The following is a 23,708-nucleotide window of genomic DNA, read 5'->3' as shown; positions in this document are numbered from 1 at the left end:
TTTTCTCAGTGCACTGCAGAGCAGACCACGACAAACAGAGGCAACGGGACTTGAAACGGGGGACCGTGTAGGAGCGGGACGGTAGACAAGGCTGATTAATTAGAGAAATAAAAGGCACCGTAATCCAATACCACGGCCGGGTCAGGGCGCGAGAGGCAGAGGACACCGTTGGCTAGGCTACCTGTAGATTTGATCAAGGGCATGTAAGTCGCATCAATGTTTCAGTGCGGTCATGCATGCATGATTCCGTCCTAGAGCATTTTTTTTTGCCATTATTTTCCACTTTGAAATAGTGTAGGCATAGGCTATATTTTTGTGTATATTTAGTTGTGTGAGAGAGTAGTGACAGACGAATCCAAAAACTAAGCCCAGCTCTGCATTTATAATTGATGACCTGCAGTCAAGCTGACAGTGGTCGAATAAAGTCTGTTACGAATGCGCTACTCTCTCGCTTTCTGTCTACCGAAAACATCAAACGTGCCCAAAGAAGCTCTCTTCGTCCGTCCACCGGTTGTTTTCAACCTGAACATTTGCCTGTTTGTTTATGCAGCCTGTTAGTCTTGTTTCTATTGAATGATCAATCAAGATCCATTTGAAAAGGCTACTGTTATGTGATTTGGTCAAGTTAGGCTATATAGCAGCTCTGTGTGCAAATTCTGTTCTACAATGAAGCGGCGATATCGCGCTGCTTTCATGACATGTATCAGGACAGACCAGCCATAGATAAGTAGGCTACACAAATAACAGCGGCGAACCACGGTAAACGGCCTCTTTTCTATTTTAAAGCCTAGTGGCTTCCTTCTGTCAGGGAGAAGCAGAGTCCAGGGTCATTAAACAATACGCACGGGCATAGCCGCGGGAAATAGGGGTGCTAAGGGTGCTGTACCACCCCCTGAGAAATCATTATATATATATATATATAGAGAGAGAGAAAAAAATCCACAAAAGTAGTGCACTGGGCCTTTTCCTGTATTAGCAGAATGATATAACCCTCTGTAGTGCAGGCAATTATTATTTATTTTTGTAGTTGGTATTTTTCACAAAAGTAGTGCACTGGGCCTTTACTAGTCCTGTACTAGCTGACCATATAGAGCCCCACAGTGGAAGTGTCCTAATACGCATAAAACCTAGCGGTCTAACAGGGAAATGGTTCCAATAATTTTCCCACCATTCATTTTTCCAATAGGGTATATTATAAACACTTAAAATAAGGACTGTTTCGTGTAGGCTTAACCTGGAGTGATGTTTTGATAACCATTTAAATCTCTCTAGAACAAGGTGACTTATCAATAAAGTTGCCTCTATTTACTCTGTTTTGAAAACGCTAATTAGCGTCAAAGTAGACATCATGCAAGACTACAAATCCCTGCAAGCTCCTGCACGTCATCTCTAGCTGACACTTTTGCTAATGGATATTGTGGAAATTTATTAATTACTACATTTAGCTAAGATTAGCTAGTTAATCCAGAGATTCTTCACTTTGCCTCGATTCATCAGTTTCATCCAGATCATGGCATTTACAGTTCTTTATAATAGCCACATTAGCAGCTAATTAGCGTGTCATTTTTGGGGGGTAAATACATTGATAAGTCACCTTGTCCTAGAGAGATTTACAGTTATCAAAACGTCACGCCATGGTAAGCCTACACAAAACACAGCCCTTATTTTAAGTGTTTCTAAAATCCCCTATAGGAAAAATAGTGGGAAAACGATTGGAACCATTTCCTTGTTTGAACGCTAGGTTTTATGGGTATTTTGACTCATACTGTGGTACGCTATAGCCGTTTGTAGCAGGAATTTATTTTGTTCCCCTCCCCAAACATCTTCCTGCGGCTATGCGCACGTGAAACCGGGTTTCAATTGGTAGAAAATGTGTGCCCTTTCCACTGCATAAGCAGACAGTAGGAAACTGAATTTTACTGAGGGAGAGAGAAGGGGGTGGATATATCTGCCTATATCTTTACAGCATGACGGAATCAAACACCGCGCACAAGCGATGTCGAATGCGCCAGGATTGATGGAAGTTGTGTAGGCTTAAGTTTCTAAAAGAAGAAATACACCAACTTGAAGACAGCTGTTTTCTGTTAGCTTTAGAGATCGAGGGTGATTTGATAGTGAATTAATCTGTTTCTCCCTCGTTCTGATACTCAGTATCCAGTGTGAAGCTCAGCCATTTTACCGGATCCTCTCGCTTCTGCGGAGGACATGGGAAATGTAAACCGTGTTGGATTTTGAGCTGCGTGCATGTCCCGCCCCCCTCCGCATCCTGGGATAACTGAGATGGAGCGGGTCGAGATGGACCGGGACCAGGAGGCGGCGGAGCCACTCGTCCACGGGCCGAACCGAATCAGGCCCTCGTCCTACCGGGCTCTACGCAGCGCCGTGTCAAGCCTGGCCCGTATAGATGACTTCATCTGTGAGAAGATTGGCTCGGGCTTCTTCTCAGAAGTGTTCAAGGTAAGGTAAATTACATGTAAGAGTTTGAAGATCAGGGCCTGTCCTGTAATTCTATTCACAAAGCGTCTCAAAGTAGAGGTGGGGCGGCAGGTAGCCCAGTGGTTAGAGCGTTGGTTTGGTTACAAGATCGAATCCCAGAGCTGACAAGGTAAAAATCTGTCGTTCTGCCCCTGAACAAGGCAGTTAACCCACTGTTCCTAGGCCGCCATTGAAAATAAGAATTTGTTCTTAACTGACTTGCCTAGTTAAATAAAATAAAAGTAGAGCTGATCTATGATCAGTTTTCACTTATAAATCATAATGAATATGATTAGCGATAGGCCTAGACAGAAAGGTCCCAAATCCTAGACTCACATTCTTATTTCTTATTCAGATCCTTTATTCTGAAATGCTTTGTGAATATTGGTCCAAAGTAGTTCAACTTGGCCTATTGACTTGTTTAAGGAGGTCTAGGCTTAGTGCTAAACAGTGTGGGATAGGATAGCCTTTGGACATCTGAGCATCCCTGGTGAGGTCATCATTGACACCAAGCATGAAACATGAATGACCATTGATGTTACCTGATGCCAGGTGTTTTTGTAGGCAAGTGATTAGTTGGCCTTTACTATACTCTATTGGCTTATACCCTTGTGGGGTTGTGTGTACGAAGGAGGCTTCAGTATAATTGGCCTCTTTGGAAGGACACTTTCCACAAAAGCTCTTTCTGAAATGAATGGCTTGTAGAAAACAAGCTTCTAAATACTGTACCTAACATTCAAGGTGCTAGATAAGGTAGGCTTGCGCATACAGTGCTGATGATGATGATGGATCATAATAGGGAAGATTATTTTGCCACTAGTGACCACAGCACCACATCGACCCCTACCAGAACCCAGTGACGGTGAAACACTGAATTTCCAATTCTCTTCCATGCTTTTCAATTAGGAAAATTTGGATTGAAATGGAATTGACCCCAAACCTATAGCCCACATTACAGGGAAGGGAACGGAGTGTGTTGGTGTGAAAATTATACCTGTTCCTGGATGGTAGGTCTACTGCACATGCAGAGGTAGATGGTAACCTTACTCTGTCTAAACAACATGAGTGGAAGTCAAGGGGGGTTCAGCCTGGGATGCATCCCAAATGGCACCCTCTTCTCTACACAGTGCACTACTATTGACCAGATTAGTGCACTACGTAGGGAAAAGTGCTATTTGGGACAGTCACGGACTAACCTTATTCCTGGTTCCTCTCCTGTTTCACTAAGCCTTATAATGTTCAGGTAGCCTATTGGTTCGAGCGTTGTGCCAATAACCGAAAGTTTGATGGTTTGAATTCCCGAGGTGAAAAATCTCCCAATGTGCCCTTGAGCAAGGCACTTCCCTATAATTTGCTCCAGGGGCACTGTACTACTATGGCTGACTCTGAAACACATTCTACTGCACTTATCCAGTGAATGTGACAACAAAAACATCTTTGTCAAGTTTTTTCCATAACATTGGGCCAGGGGTTTTCCTTGACCTCTCTTTATAATAGGAGCATAGTAACACAACTGTCACAGTGCCCTTTGGATGTGCAGTTCACATGCAAATGATTTGGTCTTTGTAGGTGCTGGCTGTAAAGATGCCTCTCTTGATTTGAGTAATCTGCCCTTTGATAACTGCGTATAAATGCAAACGTATTACTGCAGTGATAAAAACTACGAGTTCCAATCTAGCTGTTGTAAAGTTCAGATGACATGACCGTAATAGAGGCATAAATGAGCCTCGCAATAAATCTGCGAAGATAAACTGAAAATTATCGACACCGACCATATTGATCTCTTATCGCAGGCATTTTGCTGACATCATTCATTACGATAAGGAGCCTATACTAGAGAAATGTCAAGTTTGAAATTAAATCAGTTTGCTAATATGGGTGATTGTTAATGGGACAATTGATGGCTACAAAAACCAAACTACTAGTAGTAGTTCAAGGATAATAAAAAAAACTGTGGTGAACATTGTTTTAAATATATCGTTCTATTTATCGTTATCTGGCCCAGCTTTACCTCGCAACTCTGTATTGCATACCGTAAATTATCTTCTCTCCACTCTGTCCTTTGACATCTGCTTTATAACGCAGCATCTCTGTGGTCTAAAGGGACCAGGAGTTTTTTTGCTCAGTCACACACACACACACACACACACACACACACACACACACACACACACACACACACACACACACACACACACACACACACACTCTGAAGCATTGACTCTTAATAATTAAATATAAATGGAGTTCTACAAAGACACTTGGCACCCTGCCATCTCTAGTGTTACACTCTTGCTCTCTCACACTCTCCAGGCTCAGTTAATGCTTTCCTCATGGCACTCAGTCAGCCAGGCAGACATGTATACCTCCGCACTGCCATTGTGCAAGACAAGGAGGGGTGCGCGTGTCAAGACAAATCCTTCAGGTGCTGCTTTGTATCTTTTTTCTTTAATAATTTTCAAAGAACTGCAAGAGCGTGCTCCCTAGACCTGCCTGATTGCAGAACTGTAAGTGTTACTTCCTGTAGAGGCAGGAAGGAATTCTTTTTTTTTTCTTCCCCTCTTCAGATCTAACTGAAACAGAACTAGAATGTTCCATTCGAGTTATTCTAATTCTATGGGAAGGAGCACAGACCTACCTTAGGTGTCAAACCTGTCCTTCTCAAGGATTAAATAATGGAGATTGAAAGATGAAGGGATGATGGAAATAGAAGATTGGTAGAAAAGATAAATGTTTTTGTTGTTTGTACTTTTACCCCATTTTCTCCCCAATTTCGTGATATCCAATTTGTAGTTAGTCTTGTCCCATCGCGGCAACTCCCCTACAGACTCGGGAGAAGCGAAGGTCGAGAGCCATGTATCCTCTGAAACACGACCTCGCCAAGCCGCACTGCTTCTTGACACACTGCTCGCTTAACCCGGAAGCCAGCCGCACCAATGTGTCGGAGGAAAAACCGTACACCTGACGACTGACGTCAGCTTGCAGGTACCCGGCCCGCCACAAGGAGTCTCCCGGTCACGGGCCTGCTGTGACACTGCCTGGGATCGAACCCGGGTCTGTAGTGATGCCTCAAGCACTGTGATGCAGTGCCTTAGACCGCTGCACCACTCAGGAGGCCCCTAGAGAAAGGATAATACATACATATAGGTAGGAGGGAATATGAAGGTACATGTATTGAGCGATTTAAAGTAAGAGTTGTTGTAGTGTTGAGTTGATCATTGGAGGCTGCTGAGGAGAGGACGGCTCATAATAATGGCTGAAACAGAGCGAATGTATTTGATACCGTTCCACTGATTCCGTTCCAGCCATTAACACTAGCCCGTCCTCACCAAACTTCCTATGCTTGAGGTAATACTGGGGTTGGAGTTTGTCATTAGTGGGATCAAATCAAAATGTATTTGTCACATGCGCTGAATAGGTAGCCCTTACAGTGAAATGCTTGCTTACAAGCTCTTAACCAACAATGCAGTTTTAAGAAAAAAGTGTTAAAGTATTTACTAAATAAACTGAAGTAAACAATATATATATTTTTTTAAATAAGAGCTAAAATAACAGTAATGAGGCTATATACAGGGGGTACCGGTAGTGTCCATGTGCCCCTTATGACTTGGTGGTAGAAGCTGAAGACTTTTGGACCTAGACTTGCCGCTTCGGTACCGTTTGGCGTGCAGCAGCAGAGGGAACAGTCTATGACTAGGGTGGCTGGAATTTTTGTGGAATTTTTAGGGCCTTCCTCTTTTAAATGTTTTTTTTATTTCACCTTTATTTAACCAGGTAGGCTAGTTGAGAACAAGTTCTCATTTACAACTGCGACCTGGCCAAGATAAAGCACAGCAGATTGACACATACAACAGCACAGTTGGTTAGGAGCCCGTGAAGCGGCAGCCATCTCCTCCGGCGCCATCAGACATCAGATCTGTGACTGATGGAGCTAGTTCTGAGTCATGTGGCGAAAAGTCACTCGGTCAATGAGTCATCACCCTAATGACGAGCACTAATTGACACTAAAGGCTTCCACAAGCCTCTGTTCGGCTGGCGCCTAGCCAAACTCACCTAGGTGAACCTAACCTAACCTTAAAAGGCCTTCACGTGAACGAGGGGAAAAAACGCTGTTTGTCACCGTTGCAAATATACGCTTTCTCAAACTAGTCAGATTAATTCTAAGGTAACTCAAGAAATGTAATTTTAATTTTGACGTTTGTGCCGAGGAGATCTTAGTTGGGCAATTTTACATCGAAGATGTTTGGTGCAGTATTTCGCAAGTGAAAAAAATTGCATGAAAACCAGTCATCTATCATTTAATGATAACAAACACTTAATTGAATAATCCCTATTGTTGACCAATGACCGACAAAGGGGTGTAGACTTCGGCTACTGAAATTCGGCTAACAAAAACATCAATGTTGTCATAATATAGGCACAAACTGTTTCTGATGAGAAGCATGCGAACACCTTTAGGGCATACGCAGTCAGCAGTGGTGGGGTGTGTTCATTAGTGCAAACCGTAGCAAAATGTTTTGCAACAAGAGTTTCTATTGGGCAAATTCAGATAGGTCCCTCTCCGTTTCATCCCGTTTTCTTGCATTTGGTTCCTAGTGAATACACCCCAGGAGAGTGGAAGATGACAACATGCAGTTCCCAGTGCATACTTCATACTGCGATCAAAAAGTAAATAAACCAAACAAAAAGAAAAAAATAATGAAATAAGAGTAACTCCGAGACAAACAAAAAACCAAGGAACTCAATACTGGTTAATGATTTTCTAGTCATAGGAAAATATACACATGACAAATGTTAAATCAGAACGCTGTGTATGTGGGGTGTAATAAGGACAGTTGGTGAATAATAGGCATAACTAGTCTGTGTCAGTACCAAGCTGCTGCCAGCTGCTTTTGACATCAGGTGGAAACAGTGACGGCAAGAGCCACACACTGCTGTCAACAACATTCACAAAACAGTGGTGTGTGCGTGTCGATGTGTGTTCACACTTAGCTGGGTTTTGCTAGAACAACATGCAGACGTTTTCCATAGCTAAATGCTTCAAATGTCAACATAATCAGATAGTAAAAAAAAAAGAGAAGGATATACACTATATACAAAAGTATGTGGGCACCCCTTCAAATTAGTGGATTCGGCTATTTCAGCCACACCTATTTCAATCTCCGTAGACCAACATTGGCAGTAGAATGGCCTTACTGAAGAGCTCAGTGACATTCAATGTGGCACCGTCATAGGATGCCAACATGTCAGTTCGTCAAATTTCTGCCCTGCTAGAGCTGCCCCGGTCAACTAAGTGCTGTTATTGTGAAGTGGAAATGTCTGTGAGCAACGGCTCAGCTGTGAAGTGGTAAGCCACACAAGCTCACAGAACGAGACCGCCGAGTGCTGAAGTGCGTATCGCACAATAATCGTCTGTCCTCGGTTGCAACACTCACTACCGAGTTCCAAACTGCCTCTGGAAGCAACGTCAGCACAATAACTGTTCATCGGGAGCTTCATGAAATGGGTTACCATGGCCGAGCAGCGTCAAACAAGCCTAAGATCACAATGCGCAATGCCAAGCATCGGCTGGCGTGGTGTAAAGCTCGCCGCCTTTGGACTCTGGAACAGTGGAAACGCATTCTCTAGAGTGATGATTCACTCACCATCTGGCAGTCCAACGGACTAATCTGGGTTTGGCGGATGCCAGGAGAACACTACCTGCCACAATGCATAGTGCCAACTGTAAAGGTTGGTGGAGGAGGAATAATGGTATGGGGCTGTGTTTCAAGGTTCGGGCTAGGCCCCTTAGTTCCAGTGAAGGGAACAGCATACAATGACATTCTAGATGATTCTGTGCTTCCAACTTTGTGGCAACAGTTTGTGGAAGGCCCTTTTCCTGTTTCAGCCTGACAATGCCCCCGTGCGCAAAGGGAGGTCCATACAGAAATGTTTTGTCGATCGGTATGGAAGAACTTGACTGGCCTGCACAGAACCCTGACCTCAACCACCTTTGGGATGAATTGGAATGCCTACTGCGAGCCAGGCCTAATCGCCCAACATCAGTTCCCGACCTCACTAATGCCTTGTGGCTGAATGGACGCAAGTCCCCGCAACGTTCCAACATCTAGGTGATTTTGGAATGAGATGTTCGACGAGCAGGTGTCCACATACCTTTGGTCATGTAGTGTATTTCAAATTGAACTCTGCTTTTCATTTACCACCACAGATTGATCTACAACATGATTGTGTTATAATTCATTCTTATCAATATATTGGCCTATTTATTGTATTGCATCAGTCACTTTGCAAGCCTGCTGAGTGGTAGTTTCTGTGTGATGTGTGTTTGTAGCTTCTTGCTGAGTCTCTCTCTCTTTCTCTCGTGTCCCTCTCACTCACACTTTCTTTCTACGCAGGAGGAGAAGGATGATGCTTGGTCTGTCAGTCTGGTTAAAATCACTGCTGCATTTGCACAGAGGAGATTAGTGTGTGTGTGTGTGTGATTGACAGCCTGGATTAAGCGCTGATGGGCAATGCTCTCCTCTAGGGTCCTGTTGTTTCAGCTGAACTGAAGTTTGTCAGAGGAGAATAGACAGGTTCTGGGAAGTCTACCCTTTTGGAAAAGCGCAACAACAATACTGAGGAACTACTCCGTAAACTGACTTTTGCACATGCACGCGCATGCAAGCACTCACACACTAACACACAGGCACACACACCCACACCGATCCATCATCGACTGTCACTCGTGTTTGTGATCTGTTACAGTAAGTGAGCATTACAAGTCAGTAAGTCTGTGTTTATTGGCTGAGGATCTGCGATTAGAAGGAAGGGGGGAGGTGGCGACGACTGGGAGGTTGTGGGGTTAGGAGAGGAGGAGGAGACGACTGTGGTGGAGGAGGGGTGGTATGGGCTGACACTACCAGTTTTGACTTGAAGCTCCCATTCAGGGGCTTGGCTAGCACAGCACTTTCCCTGCTTCATTGTCTCTCGCCTCCTACCTTTCCTTTCCAGTCAGGACTTGCTCTCCTGTCAATCAAGATGTGTCTGTCTGGGGCTGTCTGTCTGGGGCTGTCTCTGGGGCTGTCTGTGTATTCCCTTTTTGTTTCCACATGAGCTCACATGTTGTTATAGACTATATACACGTGCACATAATTTGTATTTAAACACTTTGTTGTTGTACTTTTACCCCTTTTTTGTCCAAATTTCATGATATCCAGTTGGTAGTTAGTCTTTCCCCATCGTTTCAACTTCCCTACGGACTCGGGAGAGGCGAAAATACTTGGTATTGAAATGCATGTGCACATACTTGGTAATTTAAATTTAAATGCATTGTGGAAATTCTTATACAGGGTCACTCGAAGTTGATCATTGTATATTATCAGCGTGCTGGAGAGGTTCCATCCAACTCAATGCACTGTAGTACACATGTCAATCAGGAGCTCTGCTGGGGCAGTCCCAGCAGTTGTCTTATATACGGCTATACACAGACAAGTTATATTTGCATTAATTAATCAATCATTACAGTTTTGTTTCATTCATGTGACCGACCAATACTGGTTCATAACATGTGACAGACCAATACCTCACTAGGCTTCTTCTCTCTAAGCTGAGACCTTGAAACTGCGATATCTTTCGTTCTCAAAACAAGGTCTGGGCATACTGCCAAATTGCAGCTACTGATAGTGAGGATTTGTTCAGTCAGCCACTTGCATGAACACAGAAATTGGTTTATAGAACAGCACATGAATTGAACACAGAAATTAGTTATCAGAAAAGCACAAACATTACAATTCCCATTACAACATATTTGGTGTGGTTTAAATGCATGTAGCACATACACTACCATTCAAAAGTTTGGGGTCACTTAATAAAAAAAGTCAATGTTTTTTTTAAGAAAATCAACTTTTTTTTGTCCATTTTTAAATAACATCAAATTGATCAGAAATACAGTGTAGACATTGTTAATGTTGTAAATGACTATTGTAGCTGGAAACGGCAGATTTTTTTATGGAATATCTACATAGACGTACAGAGGTCCGTTTATCAGCAACCATCCCTCCTGTGTAATGAATGTATTGGAATTGACTGATTTCCTTATGAACTAACTCGGTAAAATCCTTGAAATAGTTGCGTTTTATTTTTGATCAGAATACTTTGCCGTTCTTGACATTTTCCTTGCTCTGTGTGTGTGTGTTTACAAGCCCCGTGTCCCCACATGTTATGTAGGGTGTAAAGAGCTTGTTATACCCGCTACGCCCCTCCCTCAGCTCTCTGGCCCCTCCCTCAGCAGTACAGTGTAGGTAAGTAAACAGGCCAGGGATGTGTTAATTTGGCTCAAACTGGCGTGTGTGACTACCTGGTCTTGGCCAACAAGAAATGGTTGTTTTTGTTTTTCGTTGCGCAATGCTTTGCTATGTGGTCTAGGGAGTTGTGGAGGTGTGACTGTGTAGGGGGACCGGGACTGGTAGTAAGCCCAGAGAGAGGTGGGAAGGGTGGAGGAGCAGCGGGATTATTATTATTTTTTTTACAATGATGCAGAAAAGCGGGGGAGAGAGCTTCTTTTGATGTCCTGGAGCTGCATGCTCTTACTTGTTCCTGCAAGGCCTGCCACAGACACCGAGCGAGAGAGGTGCAGTGCTGTCATAGCATGAGAGACAGGAGTCGTAGGGTGTATGTTTTTGCGTGTATACACAATTTGCACGCGTGCGATGCTCAGTACTGATGTTGTGTAACACACTAAATGGTTTACCATTTAGGTAGGTAAGGAGTGTATCTGTGTATCACGTCCTGGTCTAGTGAGTCTAGACACTGGGTCATGTTCTATTTAGAGGCTCCACAGGAAGACAGTCAGTTGGGACCTCTCTGCCTGTTATGATGGACCTGTTCTTAGCTAGCAGCCCCACATGTATTCCCTGGGCTCCCGAGGAGCGCAGCAGTCTATGGCACTGCTTCTCAGTGCTAGGGGCGTCATTACAGACCCTGGTTCGATTCCAGGCTGTATCACAACCGGCCGTGATTTGGAGTACCATAGGGCGGCGCACAATTTGGCCCAGCGTTGTTAGGGTTTGTCCAGGGTAGGCAGTCATTGTAAATAAGCATTTGTTCTTAACTGACTTGCCTAGTGAAATAAAACATCTCCAAGTCACCAAGAAAATAAAGCTTTTAGTCAAAACAGAACCAAAGAGAGCGTATGCATGCAAGTCATTTCTAAATGCTGTCTGTTCAGCCACACATTTTTCTCTTGGTCTGTGTTTCTCTCCAGTGTGATTAGAGGTCACCATAACTCTGAGCCTCTCATCAGCCAATGACCGACAGCCCTGCACATGTCCACTGATGCCCCTGGCCTTTTATCTGCTAAATACCAGCACTTCGCATGCAAGTGTGTGTGTCTGAGTCAGATTCATTGGGCGTCTCCGTGTTCCCGTCACTGGAATGCTGATATCACACATGCTCACTGTTTACCTGTGATTATGGCGCTCTGACACACACACACACCTGAGGTAGACTCTCACACCACGTTGCCATGGTACTCCTATTTTAGCTTGTGGCTTCTGGACACATTCCTATAAACATGATTACTGAGCACTTGTTTATTTGAGCTGAAATTCTGCATGAGGATGGGACTAAACGGTTAGCCCAGACAGACCGTACAGCCTTACCTAATACAGTTCAGTTCTGCTGGTTCAGCATTTGGCTCATGTCTGCATTATGTGTGCGCCTATTTGTGTGAGTGCGTGTGTGTGCGCGCATCTTTGTGTGAGGGAGCCACTGTCCTGTTCTACTGGCCTGTAAATCTACTGATGTCGTTAAATCCTGTAGATGTTATAAATCAGATGGGGGGATGGGGGGGGAATAAACCATAGAGCTAATCTTCATTGTACAATGCATAGCTCTTACTGTTAGTGCGTGCGAGCCAGCAGAGTAGGGGTGAAACGGTGTGTGTGGGAGGGAGAAAGTGTGTTCTTCAGTCTCTCGAGTCCTTTCACTCCTCTCTTTTATCTGTCTCGGTCTGCCTGAAGGGATAGACTGCAGCGGATGGACCAAATCGAGATCGGGTGTGTTCAAGCAGTAAACCTAAAGTCGACGAGTGACGTCGGGGGAGGTGCATCTCTGACAGCCGAAAGTCGGACACTCTAGTGGTTTTCCAACCGCAAGGCTCCGATCAACATGGCTGCCGTTGTTTTTATAATTTTCTTCCGTATAAGTGTCAAACTGCTCTATACCCTGATATCACACACTCAGAAACTGAAAGCATAACGTGTGTACAATAATTCACTGGTTCGAGGTCTCATCACTTTCATTTGTATCCCCTGTAGTTCCAGAATCACTTAAGTTTGTTCCCGTTTCAGTCATATCTTTGGCCATGTTCGTGTGGGTCAAACAAAAACACCCTAATATGTTGACAAATAGTGCCTCCCGCAATACAGTTAGTGAGAAGCACCTGCAGTGACTTGAAGGCAACTTCATTAAAAACGGCATGACCTTGGATCACATGATTTTTGTGAAGTTCGTGCATTAGTCGCAAGTCAGACACTTTTTATCCCCATAATGCAACACACTTTGAAAGGCGTGAGTGGCCAATGATGGTCAACGTCTTGACGAAAGTGATCCGCTTGACTGCGACCGTTGACTGCACACTGTAAGTATGGTAGTACTGCAGCCTTGAATTAAGAGGCCTGACGTGTGTTTTTTTTTTTTTCTGTCTGGTCTGCTGGCCAACTCCTATCCAGGCCACTGTCACATTGACGATGTCGCCATACTCTTGCAGAATTTTCACTTGTGATTTACCTCTGTGTTTTACCCAAAAGGCTCAGACTTCTGTTTCCATCTACGCGGGCCGGCACCCGTGTCTGACTGGGCCATGGCTCTGGCGGATCTGCTCTCACTTGGGGCCAAAGCAAGGCCCCGGGTACTTTTCAGCTTGCATTTACATCATGGCTAACTGAACTTTAACACCTTCTCACAAAGCAACAGTCTTGAATGATGCAGAGGTTGTTGATTCTGCTTGCCACAAGTCTTAAGGGTCACACTCCTGATGGAAACACAATGACACTAGAGTTGACATTAACATGAAACACTGGTGACACGTGTGGGTAAAGGCGTCCGCATGCCGAACTCTGCTAAGCGACCCGGACGAGTGTGCTCGCATCCTCCCTTAAAAGACCTTTGCTTGAAAAAAGCGGCAATAGTATGGTTTGTCCATTTTGAGACGCTGTGGTCAGAATAAACTTCATCCAAAAACTCAAATCTGTAATTAAGTTGGTGTTTTTGCCGAGGAGATCTTAGTCGAGCAATTTTACATCTAAGTTGTTTGGTGTAGTATTTCTGAATGAATTTATTGTTGCAAGAAAACGAGTCGTCTCTCGTTGAATGACAGACTTCATTGAAGAATCCCTACTGATGACCAATCACCGAAGGGGCGTAGACTTCGGCTAACAATTTTAGGCTTGCCTCAAGAAAAAAGTGTGCCCGAACAACTGAAAAAACCCTTACAGAAGACTAAAACAAACAAAAATTCACAAAATCTCGTCATAATATGCACCAACTCTTCCGAACTGTTTCTGCTGGGAAGCATGCAGACCCCCTCTTTGAACACTCGCTGTCTTCCGCGCGCTCTCTTTCGCTCAGGCACTCGCACTACCAAATGTAACACACAAATTCCCACATACTGACAAACATGACAGTAACACTTACAGTACTAAGTGGATTGTTTTTGTGGACTTTTAGAGTACTTAGTGGTTGTCTATATGGTTTATTAGTTAGACGGGCAGGAGTCAAAGCCTCTCAGAACTCACATATAGGGGATAAGACAACACATCACCATGGTGACCACCAGACACTCACCAACAGCTTAGCCAGAGTAGAGCCATATAGTCCTGACTCTAGAACACAGGCCAAGACACTAGAACAGTTGGGTGGAAATGCATACTAGAACTGGGAACCGAAGATCCAATTTACGAGTTCACATTTTCAGTTCTCGTAACTACAGTCTCTGCTGCCCGATGTCAAATGGTGTGTCGAACTTAACTGTGTCATATCTTCTGAGGTCTGACCCTAGTGATGGTTCCCCCCTCCTGTCTCTCTGTGTAGGTGCAGCACCGTATCAGTGGCCAGGTGATGGCGCTGAAGATGAACACCATGGCCAGTAACCGAGCGAACATGCTGAGGGAGGTCCAACTGATGAACCGCCTGTCTCACCCCAACATACTCCGGTCTGTCCATCTTTGGACTTGTATTAAAACACACACTTTCTTTCCATATGAAAGCTTTAGTCAACAGGGCAAATCCTCAGTATACACATTTGAGCCATGCAGTTATAACACATTGTAAAACTTGTCATGAGAGACTCATATTACCTGTTTTTGAAATTGAAGAGTATCTGGTAACACCTTTTTATATACCGGCGCTGTTGAATGGAATAAACTACCATAGCAACTCAAAGCATGTTTGTTTTTTCATGTCTGCATGTAGTGCTCTAAACCAGGGGTACTCAATTCCTCCCCTACAAGGTCCGGAGCCTGCTGGTTTTCCGTTATACCTGATAATTAATTGCACACACCTGGTGTCCCAGGTGATAAATCAGTTCCTGATTTAGAGGGAAACAATAAACATTTAGTGGAACTGGATTCGGGGTCCAGAGTTGCGTTTGAGGGCTCTAGACTATGGCAATGTGGTCCTTTTTGATTTGTTCTGCGTTATCTGTATAACCAAAGTATGGCTAGTAGGCTAGATCAACTGTGTAGCATAGAGGCTTAGTATGTTTAAGTTTTTAACCATTTATTTAAGAGGAACACAATGGAAATGCGTTTACAAACTTTTTTTGTCATCTGAATGTAAATGCATTATCCACATTTGGTTGTATTGCGTTTTTAAATTGTCTAATAAATCTATCCTAGCTAGTTTTCTAATTGTCTTCCTCTCTCCTGTCTCAGGTTTGTAGGGGTGTGTGTTAATGAGGGACAACTCCATGCATTGACAGAGGTAAGATGTCTCTTTAAACTCCGGTAGACTGAATAGGATCTAGAGAACACTGGACAGATTGAACTATACAAAACAAAAATATAAACGCAATGGTTGTATTGAGTTACAGTTCATATAAGGACGTCAGGCCCACCCACTGAGAAGCCAGGCCCAGCCAATCAGAATTATATTTTTTCCTCCACAAAATGGCTTTATTACAGACAGAAATACTCCACAGTTTCGTCAGCTGTCTGGGTGGTTGGTCTCAGACTATCCCGCATGTGAAAAAGCTGGATGTGGAGGTCCTAGGCTGGCGTGGTTACACGGTTGGACGTACTGCCAAATTCTCTAAAATGACTTTGGAGGCGGCTTATGGTAGAGAATGTTCTTTTCTCTGTCAACCGCTCTGGTGGACATTCCTGCAGCCAGCATGCCAATTGCACACTCCCTTAACTTGAGACATCTGTGGATTTGTGTTGTGTGACACAACTGCACATTTTAGAGGCCTTTTATTGTCCCCAGCACAAGGTGCACCTGTGTCATGACTGCTGCTTAATCAGCTTCTTGATATGCCACGTCTGTCATGTGGATGGGTTATCTTGGCAAAGGAGACATGCTCACTAACATGGATGTAAACAAATTTGTGCACAACATGTGAGAGAAATAAGCTTTTTGTGCGTATGGAAGATTTCTGAGATTTTATTTCAGCTCATGAAACAATGGACCAACACTTTACTTGTTCTGTTTATATTTTTGTTCAGTATACTTGAACACTGACGGTTCACTTCTGTATGGTTAGGCTGAGGAAAATCTGAAGTAGAGGCAATCATTTGATTGACGGGTGCCATTGTCATGGCTACCAGACAGCGACCTGTTTCTCTCTTCCAAAATAGAGTTGATCTCAGTTGAGAATAACCTGTATAAATCAAGGTTAAGGGAACCTGTCATTTGATTGACACTTGGTTGCGTGTGGTTGTCATGGTTACTTCCAGTACATCAACGGGGGTAACCTGGAGCAGCTGTTGGACAGTGACCGGTACCTGTCGTGGTCAGTCAGGATGGGCCTGTCTCTAGACATCGCTAGGGGCCTGCAGTACCTCCACACCAAAGGCATCTTCCATAGAGACCTCACCTCCAAGGTAGGAAGCACGCATATAAACACACACACGTAGGAACACACACATCTGGTCATTGTACATACTTCAAATGTTATTTGTTGCATGCGCCAAATACAACCGGTGTAGACCTTACCGTGAACTGCTTACTTACAAGCCCTTGACCAACAATGCAGTTCAAGAAGAGTTAAGAAAATAGTTACTAAATAAAGTAAAAAATAATAAAAAGTAACACAATAAAATAACGAGGCTATATACAGGGGGTACCGGTATCGAGTCAATGTGCAGGGGTACAGGTTAGTCGAGGTAACTTGTACATGTAGGTAGGGGTAAAGTGACTATGCACAGATAATACAGTGTATAGCAGCAGTGTAAAAACAAATGGAGGGGGTGGGTGTCAATGTAAATGGCCCGGGAGGCCATTTGATTAATTGTTCAGCAGTCTTATGGTTTGGAGTTAGAAGCTGTCAAGGAGCCTTTTGGTCCTAGGCTTGGCGCGCCGGTACCGCTTGCCGTGCGGTAGCAGAGAGAACGGTCTGACTGGAGTCTTTGACAATTGGATGGCAGGAAGCTTGGCCCCAGTGATGCACTGGGCCATATGCACTACCCTCTGTAGCGCCTTGAGGTCAGATGCCGAGCAGTTGCCATACCAGGCGGTGATGCAGCCAGTTAGGATGCTCTCGATGGTGCAGCTGTAAAACTTTTTGAGGATCTGAGGACCCATGCCAAATCTTTTCAGTCTCCTGCGGGGGAAAAGGGGTTGTCGTGCCCTCTTCATGACTATCTAGGTGTATTTCGTTGGTGATGTGGTCACCAAGGAGCTTAACTCTCGACCCGCTCCACTACAGCCCCGTCAATGTGAATGGGGGGCTGTTCAGCCCGCCTTTTCCTGTAGTCCACGATCGTCTCGTTTGTCTTGCTCATATTGAGGGAGAGGTTGTTGTCATGGCATCACACTGCCAGGTCTCTGACCTCCTCCCTATAAGCTGTCTCATCGTTGGGCACGCAGCAAGCCACACATACATACACACTCCATACAACACAATAGTGCATACTCAAGTACACAGTTATCTATTATAATAAATCGATTTACCAGGGTCCATATTCATAAAGCATCTGAGTGCTGATCTAGGATCGTTTTAGCCTTCTGGATCGTAATGAATAAAATGATATGGACAGGAGGGACCCGATCCTAGATCATCCTATTCTGAGACGCTTTGTGAATACGGGCCCTGACCTCTGTCTCCCTGGTTGTCTGTCCTGCAGAACTGCCTGGTGCGTTGGGAGAGTGGCCAGTGTACGGCTGTGGTGGGGGACTTGGGCCTGGCAGAGAAAATACCAGAGTACAGGTCAGTTGAGTCCATATATCATCCATCTATCAGCATGCACTGATTTAGATAACACACTTGAATGGCTGCTCCCTCTCGCTCTCTCTCGCTCCATCTCAATAGCTCGTTAGCTCTCGCCTGCTCTCGCTCGCTCTCTTTTGCTCTCTCCATCCATCCATCCCTCTCTCTCATTCACTCAGCCAGTATTTTATGTTAGGTTTAGCTCTAGTGTTATTGCGCTTCCATCAGGAGTATTGTAGACACAGCTCTACCGTTAGGATCAGCTTCCTCTTCCCCAATCCTAACCATTATGTGTACAGGAAAAACACACAACACTGACCTTAGATCAGTGTCTTAGGAGGCCATTCATCCCACTGAAGCGCAGTCCGATTTTCGAAAGACTGCGAGACTCTTTAGCCTGAAGAAGTTGCGCTTTACCCGCTGCATCGAACGGTGCGATTAAGCCCCTGTTTCAGGGGCGAAGGACTGTTTCTAGCGGCGTTCGTTCACACCCAACCCCAGTTTGTTAATGATGCTGACATTTACGCCTCGTATTTTATGAGTCACTTCAGCCTGCGTTGAACACAGATTGCCAGCGCGTGTTTTTTAAACCTCTCAGCTTCTCCTTGATGACGGGAGTTAATGTCCTGGTGGCTATAGCTCATATTAGGTACAGATCCAGGAGCAGCTTACGCTCCCTCAATCCTAACCTGAACTATTAGGGCTAAAACACAGAAACTGACCTTGGCTCAAACACTCTTACCCTGCTGGCCTCTTCGCTGTGGTAAATGGGTCTGTATCCTGTGTCTGATGGGAGGCAGCTGTTGCGTTAAACAGAGACCGCGTGTGTGTGTGTGTCGTTTCCGCTCACTCTGTCTTATGGTCACCCCAGTGTTTACCTTGTGTTTTTGCGTATGTACAGGCACTTTGTTTTTGTACCCCACAACAAGTTATTGTGTACCGTGCATGCTTTTAGGTGTGAGTAAATTGATTTGACAGTGAAACACGTTAGTATTCGGCACCAGTGAATGTCTGCTGTGTGTTGACTGGACTTCCTCTATTGCAGCGTTTATTAACACGCATACACTTGTCAGAGTTTTTTTGTTGTTGTGTTGCCTTTATACATATTGTGTGTGTGTGTGAGCTCTGCCTCCGAGAGAGAGCGGGCGAGAGACACAGATGGAGTTCAGGAAAGCTTTCCAAATAAGGTCAAACTATTCCAGCACACTCTTTCTCTCCTCTTTCTTTCTCCCTCTCCACCTCTCTCTCTCCCGTCCTCTAACACCGCCTCACCGGCGACTCTCCCTCCTTCCCTCTTCCACATCCCCAAATGGTGTTTACACTGGGAGCTACGAATGTCTGTCTGCATTCCTCTCCTCTCTCTCCTCTATCGCTCCCTCTTTCTTTCTCAGCTCCCATAACTTCCCTTACTATGATGATGGGGGGGGGGGGGATATTGATAGTTACATTTTGCTAAATAATTTGGGAAGATATTATATTGTTATTTGACTCCAAGTATTGATTAGTAAACATTTGCTACTGTAGGTAGAGTTGGCGCTGTAAACCCGGTATTTTTCTTCCCATAGCTTATTCTCCATCTTTTTTTAAATTGTGAGACAATGTTTTCAGCGCTTTAAAAAAAAAAGTGTTTCCCTGACTGATCAGAACTTGTTTTCTCATGCTCTCTCGTCTTTCTGAAGCAGACATATGGTGAGCAATATGTTTGGAACATCGAATTGCACTATCGAGTCGCAATCCATATAGAATCGTGAGAAACGCAATACATATCGTGTCGGCACCAAAGTATCGTGATAATATCGTATCGTGAAGTCCCTGGCAATTCCCAGCCCAATCTATTTCTGCAATATCATGGTTCACAGTGAGATAGAAATAGCAGAGAGGAAGGGACTGCCAGCAGGATGTGTCTGCCCGTTTTTGCCATATATATATATATATATATATATATACACACTAGTTTTACCCCATATGGTTAATGAACTAGAGCATGATGATGCTAGTTCCAGTCTTGTTGGTTTGTCAGTCTCACTTGCTGTTCTCTGTGTGAGCTGTAGTGCCTGTATTAATGACTCCGGGTGGAACTTTCCCCTAGGTAGGATACAGGTCTAGGATCAGCTTCCCCAATCCTAACCTTAACGTCATCGCCTGTCATAATGCCCCGTTCCTGTCTTCCTCAGTGAGGGGGCAGACCAGCAGCCCTTGGCCGTAGTGGGTTCCCCCTACTGGATGGCTCCAGAAGTGCTGCGAGGAGAGATCTACAACGAAAAGGTGGACGTATTTGCGTACGGCATCATCTTGTGTGAGGTCATCGCTAGGATACAGGCTGACCCTGACTTCCTCCCACGCACAGAGGTATGTTCATCACACTCAACATGCACACGCCGTGCACACACACACACTACCTCACACACACACACACACACACTACCTCACACACACACACACACACACACACACACACACACACTACCTCACACACACAATCAGTTTTCCCAATATTATTGTGTGGTGTAGACTTTGTTAAAACGTTTCCCTCTTCTGCCCATTGTATGTAACTGCAGTATAAAAGCCTCTCGGGCAGTAAGTCACAGTACTTTCATTGAAGTCTCTGCTACCATTGTCTCTATTCTATTGTGCAAATTAGTGACTGTGTCTCCCTATGGATCTGTTTCACTGAGAGAGGTGTGTGATGCTCTGTCTGTAGGACTTTGGTCTGGACGTCGAGACGTTCCAGCACATGGTGGGAGACTGTCCACCTGCCTTCCTGAGCCTGGCTGTCACCTGCTGCAATGTAACGCGCACAAATCCTCTTATACCTTTTCTCGCTCTCTCTTTCCCCTTCTATCGTTTCGCCTTATTCCTTCTCCTGCGTACTGTGACTTTTGAGGAACGGACTTTTTTTCCCGTCTCTCTCGCTCATCTAACGCTCCGTCCGTCCATCTCTCTCTCGCAGATGGATCCAAAGCGCCGTCCGTCGTTCTCAGAGATTGTAACGGAGTTGCAGAGGAGAGAGACCGAGAGGACGCAGAAAGACGAAGCTGCACTAAAGGGTGTGTGTGGGTGGGGGTGGGGTGGGGGGGGTTAAAGAACACCGGGAGGTCTTAGGTAGTCGGGGGGGTTCTACGAACAGCAAATGCTATATCTATCAGCACTGTGTATTCAGACAGGCATCATTAAAACTTTTGGAATTGAGCTGAGGCAGCTGGTTATATGGGGTGGTATCCTGGGGATATTCTGCTGGAAAGATGGATAGATTAGGGGTGTGCAGATAGCTTGACGGGTAAGAGCGTTGGACCAGTAACTGAAAGGTCGCAGGTTCGAATCCCCGAGCTGGTAAGGTGGAAAATCCCCCAACTGCTCCCCGGGCACCGATGATGTCGATTTTAAGGCAGCCCCCCTGCACCTTTTTGATTCAGAGGGGTTGGGTTAAATGCGGAAGACACATTTCAGTTGAACGCCTTGTTGTCAAACTGACTAGGTTTCCCCTTTCCCAAGATTTGAATGTTGTATGTTTTTTCTCAGGCTTACAGTCTCAGCAGATTGCCAGCCGTGTATTATTCTTATTGAATCTGTCTCCGTCTCCAGATCTCGGCCCACTGAGGAGGCGCTTCCTCTGTCTCCCCGGCGACCCTCGCCTCTGCCGCAGCAAATCAGACGTGCTCCCTCCGGCCGTGCTCCCCACTCTGGCGCCTCCCACCCGTGTCAACCCCTTCTCCCTGCGAGAGGACCTAAAAGGAGGCAAGATCAAACTGTTCGACACGCCCAGCAAGTCATTCATCTCTTTAACGTTCACCTTACCCAAACCCCCGGATCCTTGTACCTCGCCCTCAGACAGAGAGGGGGGTACCCCCCGAGGAAGGCTCCACAGACGCTGCTTATCCCTTCCTTGCACCCCCCCACCAGATCTCCTGCCCCCCACCACCAAAGACGATACCACAGAAAAAACGGGAGTGTTGCCAACTGATCTAGACACTGAGAATGATGAGGGGAATGTAGAGAAGGAGATAGAGGAGCGGGGAATCGTGAAAGAGAGATTTACCTTTGAGTCGAATGAGTTCGTAGACGAGGAGGTGGTGGAGAGGAGGAAGAGCAGCGAGGGCCTCACGGGCGATGACTCAGGGCTTCCTCTCGATCCAGAACTGCTGTCATTGGACCAGCTGAGCGAGGAAAAGGAAACTGACCAGGAAGTGGAACCTATGGATTGCACCAGCTCCCCTGACACTCTAGATGGCACTCTCCCTCCACTCTCTTCTTTCCCAACTCTTCCACCTTATTCCAAACCCTCCCCACCCACCTCCACCACATTCACCAACGGCTGGGGTAATGTTCCCCCCGTCTTCAATGGTCCTCTCTGCCTGCCCCCCCTCCCCACCCCTCCCATGGACAACAACAATAGCACCACGGTTGTCATTAGTCGGCCTCTGGGATGGCGGAGCACCAACCAGAACCACTCACCTCCTGGTAGGCCCATTGGGGGCTCTCCCTCGCTGTTCGGGTCCGGTAATGGTTCTGGTCCTTCTCTGGAGCAGGAGGAGATGATCTCGTGTCCCGGTTGCTGTCTGGTGGGTTTCCGGTTCCCCTCTCTGTGTTTCCGCACGCCCCCTCGCCGGAACCCCTATAAGAACCTGAACAGGAACGGGGACAGTACTGGGGTCACCCGAGGGCTGCTCTATAAAGGGCCTAAAGGGATACCGCCCTCTCCTACCAACCCCGAGCCTGGCCCTGGTCTAGCCCTGCCTGTGGCTCAGACATAGAGATAAAGAATGCCCTAACCACAGATCTAGGATCAGATTACCCAACCCCATTAGTCTAACCTTATTTCTTAGGAGGGAGCGACTGGAAACTGACCTTGGATCAGTGCCTATGGGCTACTTCATTCCATTCTTACATATAGATGGTTACATAGCTGCTGGTGGGAAGGCACTGCTGTGCTGGTGGTCTATGAGTGGTGGGTCGCCCTCTGCTGGACTGAGGCGGTATTGTTAATGCTGTACTGTATAATCCAGTATCACGCTATACTGATAAGGGGAGTGAGCTGAGATCTCACAGATCCCTACAGTGGATGAAGGCTGGTAAACTGACTGATTTTAATAAAGAAGCAATGACAATACTTTCCCTCAGCATGACAGTACTTGTATTGGTCAGAGCCATATTTAAATGTAAGCTAAACATGGCTTTGGTATTGGACCAATCCCATGGGATATGTATTTTATGATATCCTTCTATGCTGTGGTCCATGGCTCCTTTTCTGACAGTGACAGTTGTAAGTACTATTTTTGAATGGTGGTGGTGTTGCTACGATGACGAATGTTATGGAATAGTGTTACTTATGAGATGTTGTGAAATATGAATGTTATTATTTAGATGTTTGATGCTGTCTGAACGGTCGAAGGCTCAGCAAGTTTGCCTTGTGTTCAGGCTGCTGCACAGCTGTACGGTGCAACCTGGAGAGGCTACGTACGAACAGGGCAATGAAAGGTGTGTGTGATCCGTACACTGTCCTGTTGACTGATATCTTGCTGTGTGATCTCTTTTACGGCCCTCGTGGTCCTCGGGACAAAGCACTTATTATTAAGGTTTTTATTTTATGACTTTTTGTTTTATTTTTTGCGAATGAATGGTCAAAGACCTGGTTCAACAAAGAGATGTACAGATTCATATTATTTAAAAATGGCATTGAATAAAACCATCGAATGGGACGACTGTGTCTGCTTTTTCTCTAGCTCTATTCACGTGCCATGAATAACTAGGAAGCATCAAGTAGTAGTAACTTTGAAAATAGTGACTCAAGACTATGTACTTGAATATATATATATCTACAAAGCTTGCA

The 23,708-nt window shown here is 45.2% G+C and overlaps 1 protein-coding gene across 1 annotated transcript; it reads left to right on the top strand.

The window, feature by feature from the left end:
- tesk1b (testis associated actin remodelling kinase 1b) lies at nt 1-23,577 on the top strand. Its single transcript, XM_071333538.1, has 10 exons — nt 1-203; nt 2,152-2,457; nt 14,548-14,669; nt 15,390-15,438; nt 16,410-16,556; nt 17,799-17,881; nt 20,056-20,230; nt 20,583-20,669; nt 20,832-20,928; nt 21,464-23,577. The coding sequence occupies exons 2-10, from the start codon at nt 2,245-2,247 to the stop codon at nt 22,630-22,632; spliced, it is 2,142 nt and encodes a 713-aa protein (XP_071189639.1). The 5' UTR covers nt 1-203; nt 2,152-2,244; the 3' UTR covers nt 22,633-23,577.
- The last annotated feature ends 131 nt before the right edge of the window (nt 23,578-23,708 follow it).

This window comes from Salvelinus alpinus, chromosome 11, assembly GCF_045679555.1.
Source record: "Salvelinus alpinus chromosome 11, SLU_Salpinus.1, whole genome shotgun sequence".
In the NCBI taxonomy this organism is placed as follows: domain Eukaryota; kingdom Metazoa; phylum Chordata; class Actinopteri; order Salmoniformes; family Salmonidae; genus Salvelinus; species Salvelinus alpinus.
Note: the sequence above shows the minus strand (reverse complement) of the source record. Positions and strands in the feature narration are given on the sequence as shown.